The sequence below is a fragment of the Urocampus carinirostris genome, chromosome 12 (genome assembly GCF_059441175.1).
Source record: "Urocampus carinirostris isolate Australia breed hairy pipefish chromosome 12, RoL_Ucar_1.0, whole genome shotgun sequence".
Taxonomy (NCBI): Eukaryota; Metazoa; Chordata; class Actinopteri; order Syngnathiformes; family Syngnathidae; genus Urocampus; species Urocampus carinirostris.
Window position 1 is genome coordinate 7,865,269 of NC_142360.1, and position 22,130 is coordinate 7,887,398.

Below are 22,130 nucleotides of genomic sequence, written 5' to 3' on the forward strand. Positions count from 1 at the left end.
ATGCACCGCTTATCCTCAGTAGGGTCGCGGGGGGGCTGGAGCCCATCCACGCTATCTTCGGGCAGTGGGCAGGGGACACCCTGAATTGGTTGCCAGCCAGTCTGCAGGGCACACAGGGACAGACAATTCGCCCGCTCATTCCCACCTAGGGACAATTTGGACCGGCCAATTAACCTGACATGCATGTTTTTGGAATGTAGGAAGAACCCGGAGTGCCCGGAGGAAACCCACGCAAGCGCGGGGAGAACATGCAAACTCCACACAGGAGGTTTTGATCTCACGACCTCAGAACTGTGTCGCACACACGCTAACCACTGCGCCGCCGTGCTGCCCGTATTCAAATTTATTCAAGCAATAAATCATAAGAAGCTTGTCGGCCATTTTATAAATATAATAATATAAATAAAGCTAAAATGTATTTTAATATGTGCCCAAGATGTGTCATTTTTGTTTTTTTGCAAATGTTGCACAAAAGAAATGAATCAGTTTTGGTGCTCCAGATTGCAAGAACGTTGGCAACATTGCAAACACAATTAAAGACAATTAAAAAATGTTTCCACTCTAGTTACACAAGTCTATCTTTTAAAATTGCTCCTTTTTTCAATTTTCAAAATTCTTTCTGACAAATACTGAAAATAAAATAATCATTTTACTTTTAAAACTTTCCCATGGAATTATTTTTGCTATTGGAGTTAATTGTTATTATTAACAAATATTTACACAATTAGTATTTTGTGATGAATACAGATATGTCCATATAGAAGTAACAGTACAGTATGAACTCTCAACACATAAAGGAAATGATCTATGCTTAAGCTCTTATAAAAAGGGCAGCAATACCTGCAAGTAATTTCTACCCTTAGCAATGTTTTTGCACGATATTACTGTTTGTCATTTAATCATGTATATAGTGTATACAGTATATGATGGAAATCTACATTATTCAGTAAAATTAGCCCTTGTCTCTAAAGCAGTTTTTTTTTGCATACAGTCTTAAAGTATTACATGGAGAATGTATTCATTTTTTAATGTGTTCTCACTGGATATGGATTGTATGAATACATCTTATCAAGGTCACCTCACCTTTAAATGCAATGAGTTGCAATTGTGATTGTGTAAAAACAAGTAGACAGTGCATTAAAGCAGCGGAAATAGGTCACCGGTGTACTCGAGGGACTCCAAAGAAGACACCGCCGTAACCAATTCATCTTGCCACTGCTTCAAAGCTTACAATGTGGTTCCTATTTAACATGCATAGAGTGGACTTCCCCTGTGGTGGCCTTTTGTTGTACTGCTGTGTGTATCTGTAACCATGTGAGCATCATTAAATAAGAAAAAAAGGAGAGAGTGAGCTATTCTGTTACCATCGTTGCAGGAAAAAGGGGCTCTCTCTCTCTCACTTACTGGCCAGTGTTTTTTAAGCACTGTGGCAGGGGCCGTGATACCATGCCTTGTGTGGCACAGGAAATTGCCCAATTTTATCTTTGCAAAAAAACACCTTATGGTCCAGGCTCTTTGCTTTCTTCCAGTGATCAGCCGAGTAACTGTAAAATGCACCCATATCAGTATATTGCAGCAAATGTATTTTTTTTTATATAAATCAAAAACCAGGGATAAGGCGTTTATCCTTTCTGAGGTGGGGATCACAAGATGACATTGCTGTATAGCGGTTATAGAAACCTATGGTAATTATCTAATGACTCCCGAGTCCAAGGTACCCCAGATAAAAACATTAAAATACCAAAATAGTTATAAGTTCTACATATGTATAATATCCATGCATATGATTAAATGACATGACAAATAGATATATAAGTAAAGGAAAAAGGTTTTTTTAATTACATTTAGTTTAACAGGTGGATGCAGAGGGGGTAGGCAATGGCGACAGCTGATTAAAAATTAAACTGATTTCAAAACTTCCACTTGCAAGATGCGAGTGGCACTTCTTTTCCCTTAGAAAATTTACTTTAATCGCCTTACTATTTATTGTGCCAATTGTCGATTGGCTACAGTCTCGCAAGTTAATTAAGGTTGCATATTTGCATATTTTTCCTGTTCCTTTTAGCATCACTGCAAGCCATAGCGAATAGATAGATAGATAGATAGATAGATAGATACTTTGTTCCCTGAGCTGAGAACAATCGAGAACAATCGAAAATAACACGGGAATAAATACATGACAAAAAAATTGAGTATTATAACGGCAATTTAAGAAGTCTTTATTAACTTTACACTGGGGGATCTACTGTAATTTAATGTTTAGAATAAACAACCTGATACTGGTGCTTGGAATCATTTTTCTAACATTTTCGACAAACTGTGCCTTGATCTTTTGATAAAAACAAGTGTTCCAAGGCTAAAACAAAAAAAAGTTTGAGAAACACCGCTCAAGATAGACTGGCGAGGCAAATGAGTGATAAGAGTTTGAAGGGAAAGTGAAGGTACAACGAGATGCAGATGTTTTTGGCCCCAATGACACGCATACACTATACCACCCACATCAGTTAGTTGTCTCAGCCGCTGTTAAAAACGAGTTATGACCAGTATACTGTTTCTTTGGTGTCATCATGATTTGATGTCATTGACTTCAATCAGCACAGATTGATCTGCAATTTTGTACTTTGACATTTTCCGTGATGATTTTAAATTCCTCTTGGTTGAGATTAATGTGCAGTAACATAAATAGTTTTCCTTTAAAACGTTATAAACACTGCGCTTGTTTGAAGTACGTGATTTAATGGCTTTTCCACAGCATTGGTCAGTAACTTCACTCCTTTGAACATTTTTTCTTACCCTTTCCCTCTATTACTTATTGCAGGCCTTTGGAAATGCCAAGACAGCCCACAATAACAACTCCAGCCGTTTTGGTAAATTCATCCAAGTTAACTACCTTGAGACTGGAGTGGTGAGAGGGTAAGTAGTTTGTCGCAAATTGCTAATTTCTCACTGAGGCATTTTTCTGCATCGCGTTTAGATCACTTCCTTTGCCTGTTTGCTTCCTCTCGTGTGGGCAAAATCTTTTAGCCACCCTTAGCTACTTCCTATTTTTTTAACCTCTGAGTCTCCACACTCCATTATTGTTTGGGTGAATACGTCACTTCCTCATGTGGGCTGCTCGAGACACGTTCTTAAAACACCGAAATATTATGCAAGAGTCGTTACTTTTTTTCAGGATTATTTTGAACATAGGTTGTAAATGTCTCAAAGTACCATCATGCTTCACCTAAACCACATAGTGTATTATATAGTAACTCCTAGTGGTATAATAGTCAAGTTAAGTAATGTTTATTTGTACTGTATAGCCTTTAATCGCAAGAACTCTCAAAGAGCTGTACAGACTATTATTACACCACATCATCAACATAAAATTTAGGTAAGTTTGCATGTTCTCCCCGTGCTTGCGTGGGTTTCCTCCGGGCACTCCGGTTTCCTCCCACATTCCAAAAAACATGCATGTCAGGTTAATTGGCTGGTCCAAATTGTCCCTAGGTGTGAATGAGCGAGCAAATTGTCTTTCCTTGTGTGCCCTGCGACTGGCTGGCAACCAGTTCAGGGTGTCCCCTGCCCACTGCCCAAAGACAGCTGAGATGGGCTCCAGCACCCCCCGTGACCCTACTGAGGATAAGCAGTGCAGATAATGGATGGATGAATAAAAGAATGTCCACTTGACAGTTTCCTGGAGTGTATATCACTATTAAGCTATCAAATATAAGCTATCAAACATAAGTGTGTTTTAAGCCTAGATTTAAAACTTTGCAGATCAAGTCTCAGCAGGAAGAACATTCCACAGCATCGGGACCCGAATGGAGAATGCTCTCAAGCCTGCGGATTTTTTCTTGGCTCTAGGGATCAATAATACTCTATTAATTTAATAAAAACATTATTGATTCAAATAATAAGCAAACAAATGATTGAAGGTTTTCTTTTCAAACCAAGTAGTTTCCTTTGGGCTTCCATAGTGACTCTTCTTCCAATGCACACACTTCAGCTCTATTCTAAGCTACAATGACCTCTTTTGTAAATTATTTCACACTGTCACTTTAAGACCTTCTTCTTATAAATTGGATCACAATCTAATCAGGAGGTTTTTGTCTTCATGTAAGGAAATCCTTTTAGACACAACAAGGTCATATTGCAGTTGACCTGCAGCAGATGCTCTTTGTGCCTTCTTCTTGACATTTGTGAGAGGACGACGTGGACATGTAACAATAACAGTCTGTAGCAGGAATTTTCAAATGTTGGGCTGTTTTCTTCTGGACCAGTTTGAAAGCATATATGCTTCTTCTTAAAGCCTCTCCAGAACACTCACTATGCAATAAAATAAACAAAGCCCGCTGTTGTCTCTAGATACCCATACCTCTTTTATGTCTCCCATTCCATTAGACCCTAAGCTTTGTTTACCCATTCATTGTTTCCTTGCACTCAAACACAATGACCTTTTCTTGCAATAATTCCCATGTGCTTTTTACGCTTTTTCATTGCAATTCTTTTCTGATGCAGTGCTGTTGTTGAGAAGTATCTCCTGGAGAAGTCTCGCCTAGTCTCTAGAGAGAAGAACGAGAGGTATATACGGCTATATTAGGGAGGAAAGGGTATCACTTTTCTGGATTAATTTTGTATAGAAAATTTACAAACAACATTTTTTGGGGTAATTTAAGGAACTATCACGTGTTTTACTACCTGTTGTTGGGCGCTTCCGAGGAGGAAAGGAAAGAATTCAAGTTGTTGCCACCTGAAGAGTATTTCTACCTCAAACAGGTAGGATGAAGGGATTTTATTTTGCCTATTTGTTACATTTTTGTCTTTTTTTGTGTTTTTATTTTAAGGTTTCTTTTATTGTTTTTTTTCCTACAGCAAAACTTTAAAATTGAAGATGAGGAGGACCTTCATCATGATTTTGAACGACTGCAACAGGCAATGGACATGGTTGGCTTCCTTCCAGCTACCAAAAAGCAGTAAGTGAATGATCAGTAGTAACCATTAGTGTATCTTTCTCGAATTATTCAGGGACGTTTTTGAACAAATAGCAATATTAAGGTTTGTTGCATCCCTATTTGAAAGGCCGCCTGTTTATCATGCTACTACATTAGCCCTTTAAGTTTTATCTAAACTGTTTTAATTTCAGGATTTTTTCCGTGCTGTCTGCTATCTTGTATCTGGGCAACGTAACCTACCAGAGAAAGTCGACAGGCCGGGATGAAGGCTTGGAAGTAGGCCCTCCGGAGGTCTTGGCCACCCTCTCCGACCTGTTGAAGGTGTGTATTTAAACTAGAGTGAACCTTGTTTGGGCAGCTGTGCTGGTGTTTTCAACACGGTGGTCCTCCTCAGGTCAAAGAGGAGCTGCTGGTCGAAGCGTTAACCAAGAGGAAAACGGTGACAGTCAATGACAAGTTGATCCTCCCCTATAGCCACTCTGAGGTATCTGATGTCTTTCCTGACCCCCCATTATTAGCTTGGGACTGACATTTGAAGGCACAACAAAGCACCTCTCATGATCCTTTTTTTCTGAATTATGACAGGCAATCACGGCCAGAGACTCCATGGCAAAATCTCTTTACAGCGCCTTATTTGACTGGATCGTCCTACGCATTAATCATGCATTGCTGAACAAGAGAGACATGGAAGAATCTGTCCCAGTGAGATATAAAACAAACACAAAAATCAGTGATGGATTTTTTGACCCTGTATGTTTTCTGCCCTGCAGCGCTTGTCGATCGGTGTCCTGGACATATTCGGCTTTGAGGACTTTGAAACTAACAGCTTTGAACAGTTTTGCATCAACTATGCTAATGAGCAACTGCAGTATTATTTCAATCATCATATATTCAATTTGGAGCAGGTGAGTCTCGTGTTTGACTGTCCTTTTTGTTATCATTGAGCAGTTACATGAAAATGTATTCTTCAGGAGGAGTACCAAGCAGAAGGAATCACTTGGCATAACATTGACTATATAGACAATGTGGGATGCATCCATCTCATCAGCAAGAAGCCCACTGGCTTGCTTTATCTGCTGGATGAGGAGAGCAAGTAAGAAAGACACTCCAAATATTCGAACATTTTGTTTACATAAAGACAATGTCAAGATAAAAATGATTGATGTGTTGTTGGGGTTTTTTTGCATGTGTGACATTAAGTATTGGAAGACTTGTATAATGTTTAGAAACGACATAGTTTCCTCTAATGAGCGCATCCATAATTATATCCACTTTTTGTTATATCTAACAGGTTGGATGAAGGGATTTTATTTTGCCTATTTGTTGCATTTTTCTATTGATTGATAAAGTCAGTTTCTAGTCTGTCCAACACTACTTTTTGGAGGCATATTTCCCGAAGCTGTATATTGTTGGAATGTAATTACAAACAAAAATAGAAACTTACAAAAACAATTCTAAATTTTCAAAACATATTGTAAGATTTGGACTATCAAGCACACCTGATTATAAGCCATACCTAGTGCATTATTAAAGGGAAAAAAATTGTACATACATAAGCTGCACCTGACTATAAGCCACATATGCCCACATTGAAACATGAGTTATTTATAAAGAAGGACGGTACGCAGAAAGAGTTTTAATAATATATGGTACCATAACCCTTTAATGTTCCGACAGCCCGCCGGTGGGCCGCCGGACTTTTGTTAAACAAATGCGTATCTGTATGATGTCACCAGTCGCGAAAATACGTCGTGTCACATATCATTGGAAAGCTTAAACTCTTGTTTTTATTAAACGGTTTCAAATTATACCCATCAGAGAAACATCGCTATCAGTCTGAAACAACATACCCCAAAACTACCCGAATATTTAAATATAAAATATTTACTTCAAAAAAACAAGATAATGCAGACAGATAAATAGGAATCCGCCTTCAACATTTCATCTTGTTGGATGTTGCTTCTTGTAATCTGTTCGTTCAATATCTCAGATCAGATCAGATAGATCTGTTTCCATAAGCAGGATTTTACCGGTTATAGGCAGGAAAAAAATAGTTATGGTGCATTCCCAGTTATCTCACTCTTATCTGTTCACCAGTTTCCCCCACGCCACAGATGAAACACTATTAGCCAAATTCAAGCAGCAGCATCAGGGGAATAAATATTTCTTGTCCACGCCCGTCATGGAGCCCGCGTTTGTCATTCAACACTTTGCTGGCAAAGTCAAATATCAAATCAAGGTATGGGAGACCAAGCACTCTGTTTTATAACAACAGTTTCTGACATGGTTGATGTTTGTTTTTTTCTTCTGCAGGATTTTCGTGAGAAAAACACAGATCACATGCGTCCGGACATTGTAGCGTTATTGAGGAGCAGCGATCGAGCGTTTGTGAGGCAGCTTATCGGCATGGACCCGGTGGCGATGTTTCGATGGGGCATCTTACGCGCCACCATTAGAGGCATGGCAGCTTTCAATGTGGCCGGTCGCTCCTGGGCTACCAAGACTGCAGGTAGGCCAGATGGGTTACTATTGGCCAGCAAGACTAAAAATAACGCACAGTCGACCCCTGGAATACGGCAACCCCACCTTAAAATGTTTTCACTTTACAGAGTGGAATAAAATGTTTTCTCTGCCCCACTTTATACCATTTTCCCCACTATATGACATTGACAACAAATGATTTTTGCGGGCCCAGAAACATATATAATTGAAACTTTACTGTATTCATGCATAAAAAAAGATGCCTGTCTGCTATTTGTCGACATCATGCAAAATGCTGGTCTGCTATTCGTTTGCGTCACTGCATCATGAAAATACTGATATGCTATTGGCGGAATTCCTTCCTACAATGCCTTTTTCTCTCTTCGTTCAGTTCAGGATCTCGTGTGCTTTGTCAAAAATGTGTCCATTGATGATACAATGCTGTATTTTTTGCACTGAATTCATGAGTTATGGGTCCCAAGCCAAGGAGTGTATCCCCGCTATAAGGCAATTTCACTTTGTGATCCCCACCTCAGATTGGAGCAATGTCACATCATGAGGGTTTACTACTGTGGCAAGTATGCTATATGCCAGCTACCATTTGTAGCCATTGAGCAGTTTATGCTAGGATGCAGTTTCTCTCCACAGCAATAAGTCGTTCAGTTCAGCACATACCGCGAATAATGAGGCCAGAAACGTGAAGCTTTAACAGATTTCTGACATTTTTCCCACCAAACGCGCAATCCACTGTTCTATTATGTTTCCCTGCTATCGTGAGAGCTTTTAAACTGGATTACAAGATTAAGGGAAGTTCAGAAGAATGAATGTTGCAGTCACATGGCCCTCATTCACTTTTATTTTAACCTGAATTTTGGTGTGTGTCCTAATTCTTTGGTAGGTGTTGTCCGTCCTACATCCAGAATTCCGTTGGGAGAGATTCAACGGGCCAATGCACCAATAGAGCGAATGTACAAGTAAGGACGGATGTTTAGTATTTCACTTTCTCACTGATTGTTATCACATTTGTTGTGGTGGAACTGTTTTCCTTACTGTCGATTTGGACATCCAAGTAAGGGGGAACAGGACGTCATGGTGTGGGTGTCTCCTCACGACTTGTTACTTTTTTCTTTTTTTTTTTACTTTCAGTCTTAAAAATATTCTTGAGCATACCGCATAATGCTATCCATTATTTGTTATATGCTGATGTCTCATTGGTTCTCTGGTATTGAGCCGGAGAGGGAATTTCACAAATCCGCACTCTCCTTTCTCCTTTGACACCTTTTGGTGACCATGGTGTGTGTGGCTCTCTCCTCTCCCTTTCGCAGAAGAGCATCTATGCTCGATTTCTCCTTTGATCACTCAGAGGAGCGCCCTCTAGAGGCCTTTGAAGACATCTTTGCTAGCTATGAAAATAAAAAGTAAGTAAAGGAAGAGGGACAGGAAATGTGGCTGAGTGCGTGAAGGCAGACAGGCAGGAAGGAAAGACTTATAAGCCCCCCCTAAATCTAATACAATTAATATTGACCCATAATGAAAGAATGACGAGCTTGTACAGTATTCCCTCGCAGCAGATTTTGTTTATATTAATTGGTTCCAGGATGAACCAGTGTTCTCGTTTGCCCGCGTCCCTGCGTCCTAGACACATCATTTTTGCTGGGGACGCATAGGGTCAAATCAACGTGCGTCCCCGGGACGCAACTTTTTGGACACAAAATTATCATTATTATTTCAGAGGTAAAATGAACACGTATTTTGCGGTATTGTGTTGTTTCATTACTAACGCGTTTACTGAGGAATTCTTAGGAATTGTTTTCAAGACTCACGGTTCAGGGTTATTGACAATCAAATAACTCTTCCAGACAAACTGATCAAGGGGGTCAAGAACGAGCGGGGTCATCACGCAAAGGGACCTTGTTTCCGCATTTACAGTAACTTGACATTAAATAATGATTTCATTCATGCCACTATCAAAAATCAATCAAGTACCATGCTTGTTTGCTCCTTCAAAAGTGTGCTCATTGATACGCACCGTCTTTTCACAAGTTGTGCTTGCATGTGCCTTGCTATAGATATAAATAAATGTACAGTTTCTATATACACTGAAATTTACTTAATACAGATGGTTATGGGACAGATTAACTGTGAAAATTGAGGGAATACTGTAATATACCTTCTGTTCTTTTAAAATCCCGGTAAAAGGAAGTCCTCCCGTTAAACCAATTGTTATCCATACCTTCATCCTGTTGTTGAGCACATAAAGGAGTGCAGCTAAAGTTACATACAGAATGGAAGAAAACGGTAAAGAAAATGCTTTAAGACAGAATCCTCTCAGCTTGAACCCTTTCAGATCTTCAGAGTTCATTGTTAAACTCATGAAATCAGGCCTTTTTGGATTGACAATTATAATGTAGAGTGGTTTCCTCCCTGTCTTCTGCTTTAACGGTGAGTATCGAGAGGTATTGCATGACGCCTTTCGTGTTAAGTCAGGGTATTAATTAACCTCACTGATTACGTGCCCAGCCCAAAAATTTGGGTTGAAACAACACAAAGAATTTAACAATCCCTCCAGCCTGGAACCAGATAGGCGGCCAAATGCATGTTGACCACCAAATCCGCAGCAACGTGGGTGTGAATAATATGCCACCAAGCTCCATTTCGTCCTTGTTTCTTTTGTGTGTGTGTTACTTCTTGAAAGGGAATCTGGCATTATTGTTGGGGGGTCCGGTATAACAAACAGTAAGAGTGTGAATTCTCTTGAATTATTCTTTACATATGAGCAGATTATTTCTCACAGTGAGACCCCCAACTCTGCTGCCTTGTGTGTTCCCCACCTCGGGTTACTGTTGGTGTTTCTTCTGAGGTGTCTGTATTTCCTACACAATTCTTTTTTTCTTTTTATCTGTTTTTCCTGTCCACACTGTTTATTTTGTGTGTGTCGTGTGATCAGAAACATGCATGCGCAGATCATCAGCTCCATTAAGGACTTGCAGCTGGACAGTGAAGACCCTCGCAAGCTGCTGCAGTCTTGGGGTCGTCTCCGCTTCCCGCGACATGCCCTCCAGTGAGTCTGCAGACAGACTGGGTGGTGTCAGAGATTGTCTAAAATCCCTGCAGTCGCCTCAGGGAAATAATAAATCTTACAATAACATTAAAGGAAACAATCTTCCCATTTGATCAGATACTGTTTGTTAACATGCAGTGGTATGAAAAATATCTGAACCTTTTGTAATTGCTCACATTTCTAAAATCAACCTAATATGTATAGGTTTTTCACATTTTCATAAGGATAGCCTGCAAGCAATGACAAAAGGTAGAGGTAGCATTGTCTGATGTGCACCATGGCTCACTCAAAAGGGCTGTTTGTGGGGCTACAAAATATTAAATGTGAAATTTTACATTACTTATTCCTCCCCTTTCTCTCATTCTATTATTGCTATCCTCAGTAAAATTTGGAAACTTGTGAATATTTCAGGTGTTTCAGTTTAAGCAGGCAGTGTTTTTTTATCTGTGTGATTTTGACAAAAAAGTCCATCACATTTGATAGCGATTTTATGCAGGAATGTGAGAAATTTTAAAAGGTTGACACAATTTTTTTCATCCCACTGTAGAGGTTGTGAAGGTTTTGACACGTCGCCTTGTGTTCCGTCATAAAAGGCATGCATACAATAAAAAGGCATGTAGGAGAAGTGGCCCGTCAGTTGAAGAAATTGTGTTTGTTAAAGTTTCAGTAGCGAGCAAGCATGTCTGTGTATGTTAAGGGTGCCATGGGTATATTTTTAAATCTTATTTCTCGCTGTCCTCTTCATCCTTACACACTTATCCATCACAGAATAATTCTGTTTGCTGCATCTCTGCATTTTGTCACTGGCTAATATGTGAGTGCATGAAGAAGACTGTACTAACCTGACTTAAGTCACTTCCTCCTTACTTCTTGCTCAAGTCCCAAGGCCTCATCTTTGATTTACCTTTACACAGGAAAAACAAGGGAACTAAACAGAAGCAGCTCATTCCCAAGGTAAATACATGACTTGTTTTTTTTGTGTATTTTCTCCCCAAACAATATTTTACTCCCTCCTTGTGCAGAACTTGCTGGATTCTCGATCTCTGAAGTTCATTGTAGGCCTTACTCTACATGACCGCACTACCAAGTCACTCCTTCATCTCCACAAAAAGAAAAAGACCCCCAGTATTAGTGCCCAGTTTCAGGTAAAACTTCTCAATTTTGTTCACAATGTAGATGAAGATGACTAAATTTAAAGCAGGGGAAAACATTTGTAACTATTTTACAATACAGACGTCGCTGACCAAACTACTGGAAACTTTGAACAGAGCAGAGCCTTTCTTTATCCGCTGTATCCGCTCAAATGCTGAGAAGGTAACATAGTATTATTCCATATCTCCTGCTGAAGGATTTATTGCCATTTTCTGTGAACCTATTGAAGATTAACATATTACTCGCTATGTCTTAAAAAGAAAGCATGACATTTCACAATTCTTTGCACAAATGTAATCTACTTTGTATTTATTATACTGTCTCGGTTCTTATTGTGTATGAACAGAGGGAAATGTATCTAGATGAGAGCCTTGTGCTTCAGCAGCTTCGTTACACCGGAATGCTGGAGACCGTCCGAATCAGGCGTTCTGGCTACGGGGCCAAATATACATTCCAGGTAATGTGAGGCATACTTTTGACGCTACGAGTCTTGAAAGGGATCTTTTTTTCTTTTAGCTCGCAATTGCCAGTGTGTTATATTCTGCAGGAATTCTTAGAGCACTTCAGGGTGTTACTGCCAAAAGACTCCACTGCTTGTAAGGAAGACATTTCTGTTTTGCTGGACAAGAGAATGCGCTTGGATCCCACAACATTCCAAATTGGCAAAACAAAGGTTAAGCGCTATAGTTTTGGGATAATGTCTCATTAACTACTATTCACTTGCAAGTGTGTTTGTTCAAAACTTGTTTTTTCTCAATTGTTCAGGTGTTTTTGAAAGAACTGGAGCGGCAACAGCTGCAAGACACGCTGCACAAGGATGTGATGCGCAAGATCCTATTTTTGCAGCGCTGGTTCAAAGCACGCCTTCAGAGGATGGAGTTTTTGGACATGAGACGGTCAACTGTCATCATCCAGGTAAACCGAATTGAAAGTTCCAATCATTTATGCTATTATTTTACAAAGTCTTATTTTTGTGAAGGGAACTGTGAACCGTAAACTTAATTTTGTAATCCTTTTGAAATTATCTTTTACAAAAACTGAGAGGAAACAATCGTTTAAAAAGAGAGAAGTTAATGACACAATGAGTTTAAAAACTATGAAAAAAAATCCAAAATCCAATATAAAAAGGCCTGTTTCCCCCTACCAGCGGGTGTGGCGCAGGTACTGTAAAGAGGAGCAAAGACGGCAGGCTGCTACATTTATCCAGGCCATGTGGAGAGGGCATCGGCAACGATCGGCATACCATCGTCAAAGACAAGGCGTCACCAAGATACAAGCCCTTGTCCGAGGGCACTCAGCACGAAGGAGGTAATGGAGATTCTCTGTGACTTGTTCTGGTTCACTGGTAACCCAAAACAGACAGTATAAGATATGGCTGCTGGATAGATTCTACAGTACTCACCCGGGATACGACATTTATGCGTTCTGACGTGGCCATCGCAAGTTGAAATAGCTGTACAGCGGGGAACACATTCCGAACCCCACTGGCCCTGATAAAAACATTATGATCACAAAACGGTTTATAGCAAAAACTATTTTTGTGTAATATGCAGTATGTATATATGATTAAATCAGTCATCCAATATATGACTATTGAGCAGCCAGATGACACGGTACACAACACACACTACCACAGCGTCTCTAAGAACAGTTCCAGGGTAGAACATTAACAACATGTAACAGAAATTCAAATAATTTATTATAATATGATTTCAGGTGCCACTCCATGCGTGAGGATAGACGCAGAAAAGAGGAAGAGTTAAAGAAGGCAGAAGAAGAAAAGAGGCGCCGGGAAGAAGAAGAGGAAAGAAGGCGACAAGAAGAAGAGGAAACCAGGTTGAGAATGGAGGCGGAGGAGGCAAAAAGATTGGCTGAAGAAGAGGAAAAAGTGAGGAGAGAAGAGGAGGAGGCAAGAAGGAAGACGCTGGAACAAATGGAGCTGGTAGCAAAGGAGCCTCAAACAAGAGAGGATCCAGATATAGAACTGGTCACTGAGGAGATGCTGGATGACAGTCTGCTGGATGAGGAAAGAGAAGAAGACAACTTGGAGGTCGCATCAAGCTCGAAAATGGGTAAGGATGAAGATGGGGATGATGACGATCATTGTGAGCACATACTTCTCAGGTCTAGTTTGGACACCAACGGTACTTTGGCTGAGGCTAGTTCTCAGCTAAATGAAAACGAGAATGATACACTAGTCTCCTCAAATGATCTCTCTCCTCCTGCTTCCGCTTCAAAACAGCCCAACACATCTTCTAATTCCTGGTCCGAACATAAACTCGTCAGTCCTGTACCCAAGGTTTCTAAAAGTCAGGAGAAAAGAGAACAGAGGAGACGTCGAGGGTTGGAGCACAACCAGAGAGAGACTTTACGAGCAGCCTCTACCTCCACCTCTTCCTCAACAAACAGCGAGGAACAAACATCTCCTCCCAAGAGCAAAACGCAAGGAGAACGGGCCGACAGCAAGATGAAGGAAGGGAAGGAGACTAAGATCTCTGCGCAATCCAATGTTGTCCGACCAACTACGTTATCCCTGCGACCGTCTGACTCAAGACCTGTGGTGGATAGAGCAGTTTTAAGTCGTCAGCGGCAACCTATCAAAGAGACCTGTAAAGCAAGTGATGGAGAACACTCGCCTCCACATCACAACAGAGATGAGAGAGGGTCCAAAAAGCAGCTGTAAGTTTCTTGTTATGACTTGCATTTTCATCTTTCCCTTCGTGATATTCTGCATTCTTATTTTTCATTCACAGAAGTCAAACAGCCTCTTCCTCAATTGACACATTGTCTCCAAGTTCTGAGGGCGCAGTTGCTTTTTTACCCAAGGAGGTATGTCTATTTTTATTCTATGTTATTCACTCACTGTTATGCGGTTAGACCTTCGCATCCAGGGTGCATTGCAGATTTTTTTTCTATTATTGGGTTCCATGGATGAATGTGTACTTTGCGGAATAGTGGCATCACTCTACAAGTGCCTTTACGATCAGATCAATTGGAGAACTGCCTTCTGTTTCCTGGGTGCTTATTGGGGCGATCGTAATGAATCGGTTTCAAGACTAGTGACAATTGAATAACCACTTATTCATGCAGTTTGCAAGCACTCCAATCAGGGGTCAACTACGAGCGATGTCATCATGTAAATAGAATTAATTTCCATATTTCACTTGTGACATTGAAAAAAAAACCTAATTCTATTCATGTAACTCATAAAATGAACAAAGTACAATGCACGTTAGATTGTATCTTTAAAAGTGTGCTCCAGTGCTGTGTCGTGTTTGTTTACAAGGTATGCTCGTACATGGCTTACCAGAAGCATGGACTTACACCGCATATGGATGGATATAAATGTGGCATCCACTATATATGGATGGATACAACTGTGACATTTTTTCCGTGGGGGCAGAAAATGAAATGGAAATTTTTCTTTCGTGAATATATTGTATGTCGTGTTTCATTTGTCTCTATACTATAATTCCACATTGCTTTGCGGTATCAAAATATTCCAGATGAGGGAAACTGTGTGCGTAGTAATGCACACAGGTAAACAAATTATTTTACAATATAGTGTGTTTGTATGGATTTTTTTTCAAGGCGGAAATACTGTTGGAACTGATTACCCATAAAATTAAGGGAATACTAAATTTGTATTTTTACTTAAACAATCAACTTAACATAGCCTAACAAATTTCATTATTTTTCCTGTTTTGCAGCTAATTTTGTCTCCAGAAACCTCGAAAGGAAGCTCCATGAGGCGGAGAAACCAAGAGCAATCTGCTCTCACCACACCATCCACGCCAGACAGGTGCAACAAAATGTGTTTGATTTATTGTTTTGTTTTAGTTGCGTGTTTTTTTAATGGTTCTGTTTTTAATTATGTCCCTAATTACTATAGATCATCTAGTCTAATCAGATGTTTGTGAGTTTCCCCTTGGAATAATTTCTATAGTAAAAATAATCTTCCTAATGGTAGTCTAATTAGAGAGGCTTCAGCAGGCTTGCTTTGTATCTATTGTTGTTGCTATGATGACACAAATGGAAATGAATTCAGTTCATTTGATGCCAAACAGTGTAATTTTTAAAAATGTTTGCTAATAGAATGTCGGAGATAACAACTAAGAAAAATTGATATCGTATTAATTGAACCCTAAGCAAGGTCTTTAAAAAAGTTGTCTACATTTTTAACCTTCAGGCCTGGGGGTTTCTTCAGCAAGATCTTGAAAAAGCGACCGCACAAGGAGCCTCACACTCCCGACAATGGAGAATTGACGCTTCCGCAGGTTCTCATTGAAAAGCCAACTGGATGGGAAGGTAAATAATTTGAAAACGTTTATAGTTACAAAAATGTTCTAACAAATTGTTCAAAAAACATAAAGGGCTTTAACTATAATTCCTTGAGTTTTCTGTCTGCTGGACCTCTGCCTATTGAGAAAGAAAACACAGATGTATTAGCAATATTTTGATTGTGGTCTTATGTAATCTTACTCTTGGTTTCTGAGAAAACCTGGACCATATTTGCAGCAGGCCTAGTGAAAACGGAATCGGTTTTGTCCATGTTTTGGAGCCTCAGTATTTAGAATGTATCTTTTCTTTTACAAAATTGATTTATTTTTGCAATGATAATTAATAAAGATGCACGATAATTGTTGGGTTGATAGTTATCAAAGCCAAATATCATAATTGAATTCAGTTTATTATAATATATCACAGTTATTGGCTAAATAGAAAAAAATACATGATAAGTCGTTACTTGATACCAAGCTATAATATTCAGTCAGCTGACACTTAATGTTAGAAATATTCTAAGCATTTATGTTCCTTGTTAATGTAGATTTAGATTTTGTATAGAAGTTGTAGCACAACTTGGTCGTGTTTCTTCTCAACCACTCCGTAATGTGACCGAGTCACTGGAGCGCTCGTCCATCACCAGTCGCATGGCTCAGGATGGTTACAACAGGCTGTTGTGATTGTACCGGCTTCCTAACTTTAACCATTAAAATTAATTTTGTTCTCAGAATTTCTAAAGAGGCAGAATACCGGTATCTGTAGGCAGAAACTGGTACTGGCATCTGATTTGTAAATCATTCTTCTGATTGTTTAGCGCCAGCATCCGGATACCCTCTGAGACATCCATCGCAGTCCCAGGGAGATCGTGTCAACAAAGGTTTGGGCCGCAACCCTACCATTAGAATTAGCCGTGCCACCCGTGTCTCCGAGCAGTGGAACGCTTCGCTGGATCGTGAGATCACCAACGCCAATGAGCTGCGGCATCTCGACGAATTTTTGGGGAACCAGGTACAGAGAATCAAATCATTTGATTATTTCTTTAGGTTCTAAGTGCACCCCCTTTTAGGTCAACGATTTCCGCTCCAGAGGGAAGTCGCTGTCTGCCACTGAGGCCATCTTTGTAACAGCCACAATGCAATTCCGAGAGCATATAAAAGCCATGTATTCCCTGCCTGTAAGTCTTAAATCCAACATAAATTGCTTGTTTTTGTCCTCACCACCTCAATGATTCTCCTGCCAATTAAATTAGAAACCGACAATCGGCTACAAAGGTTTGATGACAGGCTACCAGACCAAAGTAATCAATCTGGCCGGTGACAAGCAGAAAGAAGAAGTCCAGCTTGTTGTCAACCTGTTTCAGTCTGTGCTAGACGGCTTCATTAGAGGAGAGATGAAGAAAGAGGAAGCTGAACCTGCCAAGGTGATAAAAAATAAAATAAAAAATGAGCTCCTTCTTGTGTTCTCGACATTTTTTTTGTACACTAAGGATAAAAGAATAATGGCACTTATTGTTTTTCAGCCTGCTAAAACTCGGAAAAAGCGGCGGAAAAAAGATAAAAATGTAAGTGTACGCATATTACTGTTTTAGAAGACGTGATTTTCCGAGCTGTGTTCACCCACCTTTGTCAGACGGAGAGCCCCTTGGATCACGTGTTTGTCAACTATCAGGTCAGCGTCATGCAATCATGTGATCAGTGCACATCTTACATCTGGGTGATGGAGAAGGCCTACATGTGTAGCTGTGAGTCTTAAATTACAATATCGTAGACCGCAGGGATACAACATCCGTTCTGAGGTGGGATCACAAGGTAAAAGTCAACAAAGATTTTGGACATGCAAAATAATTTGTTGTCGATGTCGTATCGTGCGGAGAATATCCCCCCCCCCCAAAAAAAAAAAACATCTTATTCCACATCGAAATGTGAAAACGTTGTAACCCGGGGGTCTACTTTACATTAGGGCCCATATCATTGAATGTATTCATTTTACAATCCTCCTCTCCAGATTGCAAGATGGTGTGCCACAAAAAGTGCCTGACTAAAATAGTCACTGACTGCTCCACTTTCTGTGCCAAAAAGGTACGTTTTAAAAAGAGACTCTTCTGATATGTGAAACTGTTCCACCAAGTTTCTCGATAAATCCTACAGAGCGATGAAGAATCCGCCAGCCAGCACTTTGGTGTGCGCGTATGTCACCTTGTGAGTGAGAAGAACCCGGTTCCCGTGGTCCTAGAAATGATGCTTGAGCATGTGGAGATGCAGGGCCTCTACACAGAGGGCATCTATCGCAAATCTGGCTCGGCCAACCGCATGAAAGAACTGCACCAGCGATTGGAGACAGGTAAAGTGTCCTGCTTAAAGGTTGATGTTATATTGATTCATTAAGACATCCTGTGTTTTTTGTTTGTTTTTTCATTTAGACCCCCACCTTGTGTGCCTTGAAGACTACCCCATTCACACAGTAACAGGCCTGGTGAAACAGTGGCTGAGGGAGCTGCCAGATCCCTTGATGACTTTCACCCATTATAATGAGTTCCTGCATGCAGTGGGTGAGAAATATGTGACTTTAAAACTTTTTTAATCTTCTATAGTAAATTATTTAAAACGAAAGTCTAATAATGCATCAAGTAGGGATGCAGAATGAAGGTATTTTTTCCTACCTATACTGATGATCAATAAGAGCCTATCTCTTGAGGCAGAGACCGTTACTCAATAACTTTTTTATTTTTACCATTTGTTACAATCGAAAAACCCATTTTATGTGTAATTTTATTTTTGCTTTACAACTACCATAAGTCCATAACATTATACAGCTCTCGTAAACATGTCTTTAAAAACAGTGTTGGAGAGACAAGGAGCTTGACTTTATCAATTAGTAATGAATATATATCGGGTGAGCTCTCCAGTGCCCTGGGCACAGTATAAAGTGGTCGAGAGGAGACACAACCAAGTCGTGCTACTATTTCTGAAGAAAATCAAAAGTAAATGTTTAGAATCGTTGATAAAATATGTAGGAATCTGATTTTTTTTTAACCAAGAAAACCAACAGAAAATATACCCATTGTTTTAAAATAGTATGAAATAGCACAGAGGATAAATTGTTATCCTCTGTACTGTGAATCACAGTAGTCGAGAAACTCGACATTCAAATGGTGTAAATTTCCCCCACAAGCTGTCATTTAAATCACATCACAATAAAGAGCTGAAAAGTCAGTCTTTCAAGATGTTTATCAAGGAATGTTTTATCTTGTTTGTACTCAGAGCTGCCAGATAAGCAGGAACAACTTTACGCCATCTACAAAGTCTTGGAGGAACTCCCAACTGCAAACTACAATACACTCGAGAGGCTTGTCTTCCACCTCGTCAGGTTGAAATTCACTCCCATTTTTCGTGATTTATTTTCAAACTATATTTGTATGAATGTTTTTTTGTTTTCTTTCAGGGTGTGCAAAGAGGAGACACACAACCGCATGTCTCCTAACTCTCTGGCCATTGTTTTTGCACCGTGCATCCTACGCTGCCCCGATGGTGCTGATCCACTTCTGAGCATGAAAGATGTGGCCAAGACCACTACGTAAGACAACCATTTTTCGCTTCAATAGATGGAACCATTTTAGAGAATATGCTAAATAGATATGTAGTACTGTTGTTTTATGTCACTTATATGCTTTAAAAATACATGTTATCTTTTTAAAACTCACAATATTTATCATCTAGTTCAGTGTTTATTAAATGAAGGTTTATGAAGGATCTCTAGATTTGAGAATAGAGTTTATTATAGGCATTCATATCAAAATAATTTTAAAGTAATTTATATCAATATTTGAAAATATTCTCGAGTGCAAACACAATTTATAAAAATATGAATTTTAATATTAACAATTTAGTTTGTCATATCTTTATTTTCAAAAAGTTTAAAAAAAAAATGCCACCTAACAAACAATGCTCTAACAGTTAATCAGTAAGATAAATAAGGAGGGTCATATCCAACCTTGGCTTAAAGTGTGTAATAATTCACTACTAGAGGTTGTTTTTGCTTGGAATGAAGCTGAAGCGTGTGCTTTGGAAGAAGAAGAAACAATGTGGAAGCCCAAAGGATACAACTTCAATAAATTGAGAAGCCTACTTCCACATTTTCTTGCGTGTCCAAGCATGGATTTTCAACCAGCAACAGGACATGAAAATCTCCGCAGGCTAATACAGTAGACCAAGTGAGCAGGATACACCTGAAGCGGCTGAAAAAAGCCAACAGCTGGAGTTGGTTAGAGCTGTTGTAAATGCTAAGTTTAGCAGTTAGCGAGAGAAGCAATTAAAGAGGCCAGTAAGATGTCAAATTGAATTTGTCGAGCTTCAGGACCCTGAATCATGAGACCAAGCGATATTTAGCTGTGGAAGGCGAGCAAAACTGAAGGACGAAGCAGGACCAGCTAACACTAACAACAGCTGTCTGTGGTAACCCTTAGGCTAAAACAAAGTGGCTAACGTAATTGGCTAATTAAAGAAACGGTGGGGAAAAAAGTTGCAAGATTTCCAAAAACTGCTTAAAAAGGTTGAAATCCAATGCTCTATCCCCTTTATTTTCGCACAGGAGAGGGCGGGGAGACTTTTGTTATTTTCTAAATTAAACTAAGTTACATATATAACTACGGTAATCATGAGTCTTGGATGGAGTTCATTGTAAAGCTGACTGATTATATTCAATCCTTTTCCTCAAAGATGTGTGGAGATGCTTATCAGTGAGCAGATCCGCCGCTACAACGAAAAAATGGAGGAGATAGAGCAGCTGGAGTATGCAGAGACTCTGGCTGTCAACCAGCTAAAACTCAAAAGAAAGAACACGGTGAGGCATTAAAACTGTTTTAAAAGAGGTCATTATTTATCATCTGGAATATTTTCTTAATGAAGGACATCAGATTCCGCTGTTCAAAGGTTGTATTCTTAATAAAGGTCCATGTTCCCTGTTTCCCCTTAGCACTACTTGCATTTACCTCTCAGGTTCTCTGATCATTACAAAGGAGCCGTGGTATGTATCATCAAGTAGATAGTACGCTTTTTTGTATGCCATGCAAAAGGATCTCACCTATGCATGGCATGAAAGGTGTGTGAGATGCCATTCATTCTTTTTTTAAGTTGGTGTCACCTCACCTCCACTTCTATACTAACCGGGTGTAGTTTGCTTAGTTCTGGTAACTGGTTCTGATAAGTCATGCTTTTAGATTTGAGTTATTCCTATTTTTAAAAAAAATATTAAATTAGTGTGCCCTTCATAAGTGTTTAGTTGCCATGCATGTTGTACAGCACAAACTCCGGAAGGGTTTTTCAGTGGTTGGCTGCGTGCTGTGCATTTTCCTTTCATTAAATCCTCAACTCATTCTTTCCTGAAGGTGAACATGCTTGGTCCATTTTTCATTTTTATTTGAATGTATTTGTAGAACTCGTATAGAGAAGCATGTAGCTATCAAGTTCCTTTGCACAGTACAGGTGGACAATGACAATTTGAATCTGAAAGTAACTGTGCAGTGTTGCTTTGGCAGGTGCACGAAAAGGTCAGCCCAGACCTTAAAGCAGTACCTGAAAACGAGCCTCAGGACTCAGACTCGGAGGCCGAGAAGAACCTGGTGGAACGAATCAAGTCAATCAAACAGGAGAAGTAAGGATGCTTGTGTTTTATTGCGATTGAGACACTCCCAAAAAAGGAATTGAGGAACAAAAAAACTCTGCTCCAGAGAGGATCTAGCCTGCCGCTTACCTGAGATGGAGCAGCCCGGTTCTGACCAGGAGAACTTGGACTCTGAAGCCTCGCTTAGCTCTGAGAGCCTCTTGGACGAGCAACAGCGCTCCTCCGGACTCAACGCTGAGCTGGATGGTGAGTTTTTGTTTTTCACCTCCTGGTTTGTCTGCTTTGCCACATCTGTCTCTGTCGCCTGCGGGTTTCTGATTGGACCTCGGGGCCGCTGGGGTGGGCCCTTGCTTGTCTTTTTTGGTGCAGGTCTGGACCAGTGATGGTGACTGGAGTGGTGCCGTCTGCTCTATAGCAAAAGCAGGTTGGACAACTAGCTGTTGTTTGCATGGATTGCATAGAAGCATGTGCAGAAATTTTCACTTGGAAATTGGGGATATTCTGGGGAAACACGTCCTCTTCATAAATGGATCTAATATTGATTGTATATTAGATCTTAAGTTATTCTCCAACTTAAATTGTTTCTGTGTTTAGTGGTA

The 22,130-nt window shown here is 39.8% G+C and overlaps 1 protein-coding gene across 3 annotated transcripts in view; it reads left to right on the top strand.

Annotated features, from left to right (window-relative positions):
* Positions 1-22,130, top strand: part of myo9bl (myosin IXb-like) — a 56,401-nt gene that overhangs the window by 29,135 nt on the left and 5,136 nt on the right. Inside the window, exons 5-43 of one of the 3 annotated variants that reach the window (XM_088348879.1) lie at positions 2,819-2,913; positions 4,501-4,563; positions 4,659-4,758; positions 4,855-4,955; positions 5,126-5,255; positions 5,329-5,418; positions 5,520-5,636; positions 5,705-5,839; positions 5,906-6,027; positions 7,032-7,173; positions 7,248-7,443; positions 8,314-8,389; positions 8,741-8,833; positions 10,363-10,476; positions 11,391-11,430; positions 11,499-11,621; positions 11,710-11,790; positions 11,975-12,085; positions 12,176-12,301; positions 12,394-12,543; positions 12,776-12,936; positions 13,345-14,307; positions 14,382-14,457; positions 15,339-15,430; positions 15,818-15,936; positions 16,727-16,920; positions 16,979-17,086; positions 17,162-17,332; positions 17,432-17,473; positions 17,542-17,653; positions 17,917-17,990; positions 18,060-18,252; positions 18,332-18,460; positions 19,173-19,278; positions 19,354-19,485; positions 20,628-20,751; positions 20,884-20,934; positions 21,446-21,561; positions 21,638-21,777. In XM_088348879.1, the coding sequence (XP_088205005.1) occupies positions 2,819-2,913; positions 4,501-4,563; positions 4,659-4,758; positions 4,855-4,955; positions 5,126-5,255; positions 5,329-5,418; positions 5,520-5,636; positions 5,705-5,839; positions 5,906-6,027; positions 7,032-7,173; positions 7,248-7,443; positions 8,314-8,389; positions 8,741-8,833; positions 10,363-10,476; positions 11,391-11,430; positions 11,499-11,621; positions 11,710-11,790; positions 11,975-12,085; positions 12,176-12,301; positions 12,394-12,543; positions 12,776-12,936; positions 13,345-14,307; positions 14,382-14,457; positions 15,339-15,430; positions 15,818-15,936; positions 16,727-16,920; positions 16,979-17,086; positions 17,162-17,332; positions 17,432-17,473; positions 17,542-17,653; positions 17,917-17,990; positions 18,060-18,252; positions 18,332-18,460; positions 19,173-19,278; positions 19,354-19,485; positions 20,628-20,751; positions 20,884-20,934; positions 21,446-21,561; positions 21,638-21,777 (5,308 nt within the window). The remainder of the gene's footprint in view (positions 1-2,818; positions 2,914-4,500; positions 4,564-4,658; positions 4,759-4,854; positions 4,956-5,125; positions 5,256-5,328; positions 5,419-5,519; positions 5,637-5,704; positions 5,840-5,905; positions 6,028-7,031; positions 7,174-7,247; positions 7,444-8,313; positions 8,390-8,740; positions 8,834-10,362; positions 10,477-11,390; positions 11,431-11,498; positions 11,622-11,709; positions 11,791-11,974; positions 12,086-12,175; positions 12,302-12,393; positions 12,544-12,775; positions 12,937-13,344; positions 14,308-14,381; positions 14,458-15,338; positions 15,431-15,817; positions 15,937-16,726; positions 16,921-16,978; positions 17,087-17,161; positions 17,333-17,431; positions 17,474-17,541; positions 17,654-17,916; positions 17,991-18,059; positions 18,253-18,331; positions 18,461-19,172; positions 19,279-19,353; positions 19,486-20,627; positions 20,752-20,883; positions 20,935-21,445; positions 21,562-21,637; positions 21,778-22,130) is intronic. The other 2 variants (XM_088348880.1, XM_088348881.1) reach the window with 2 other exon arrangements.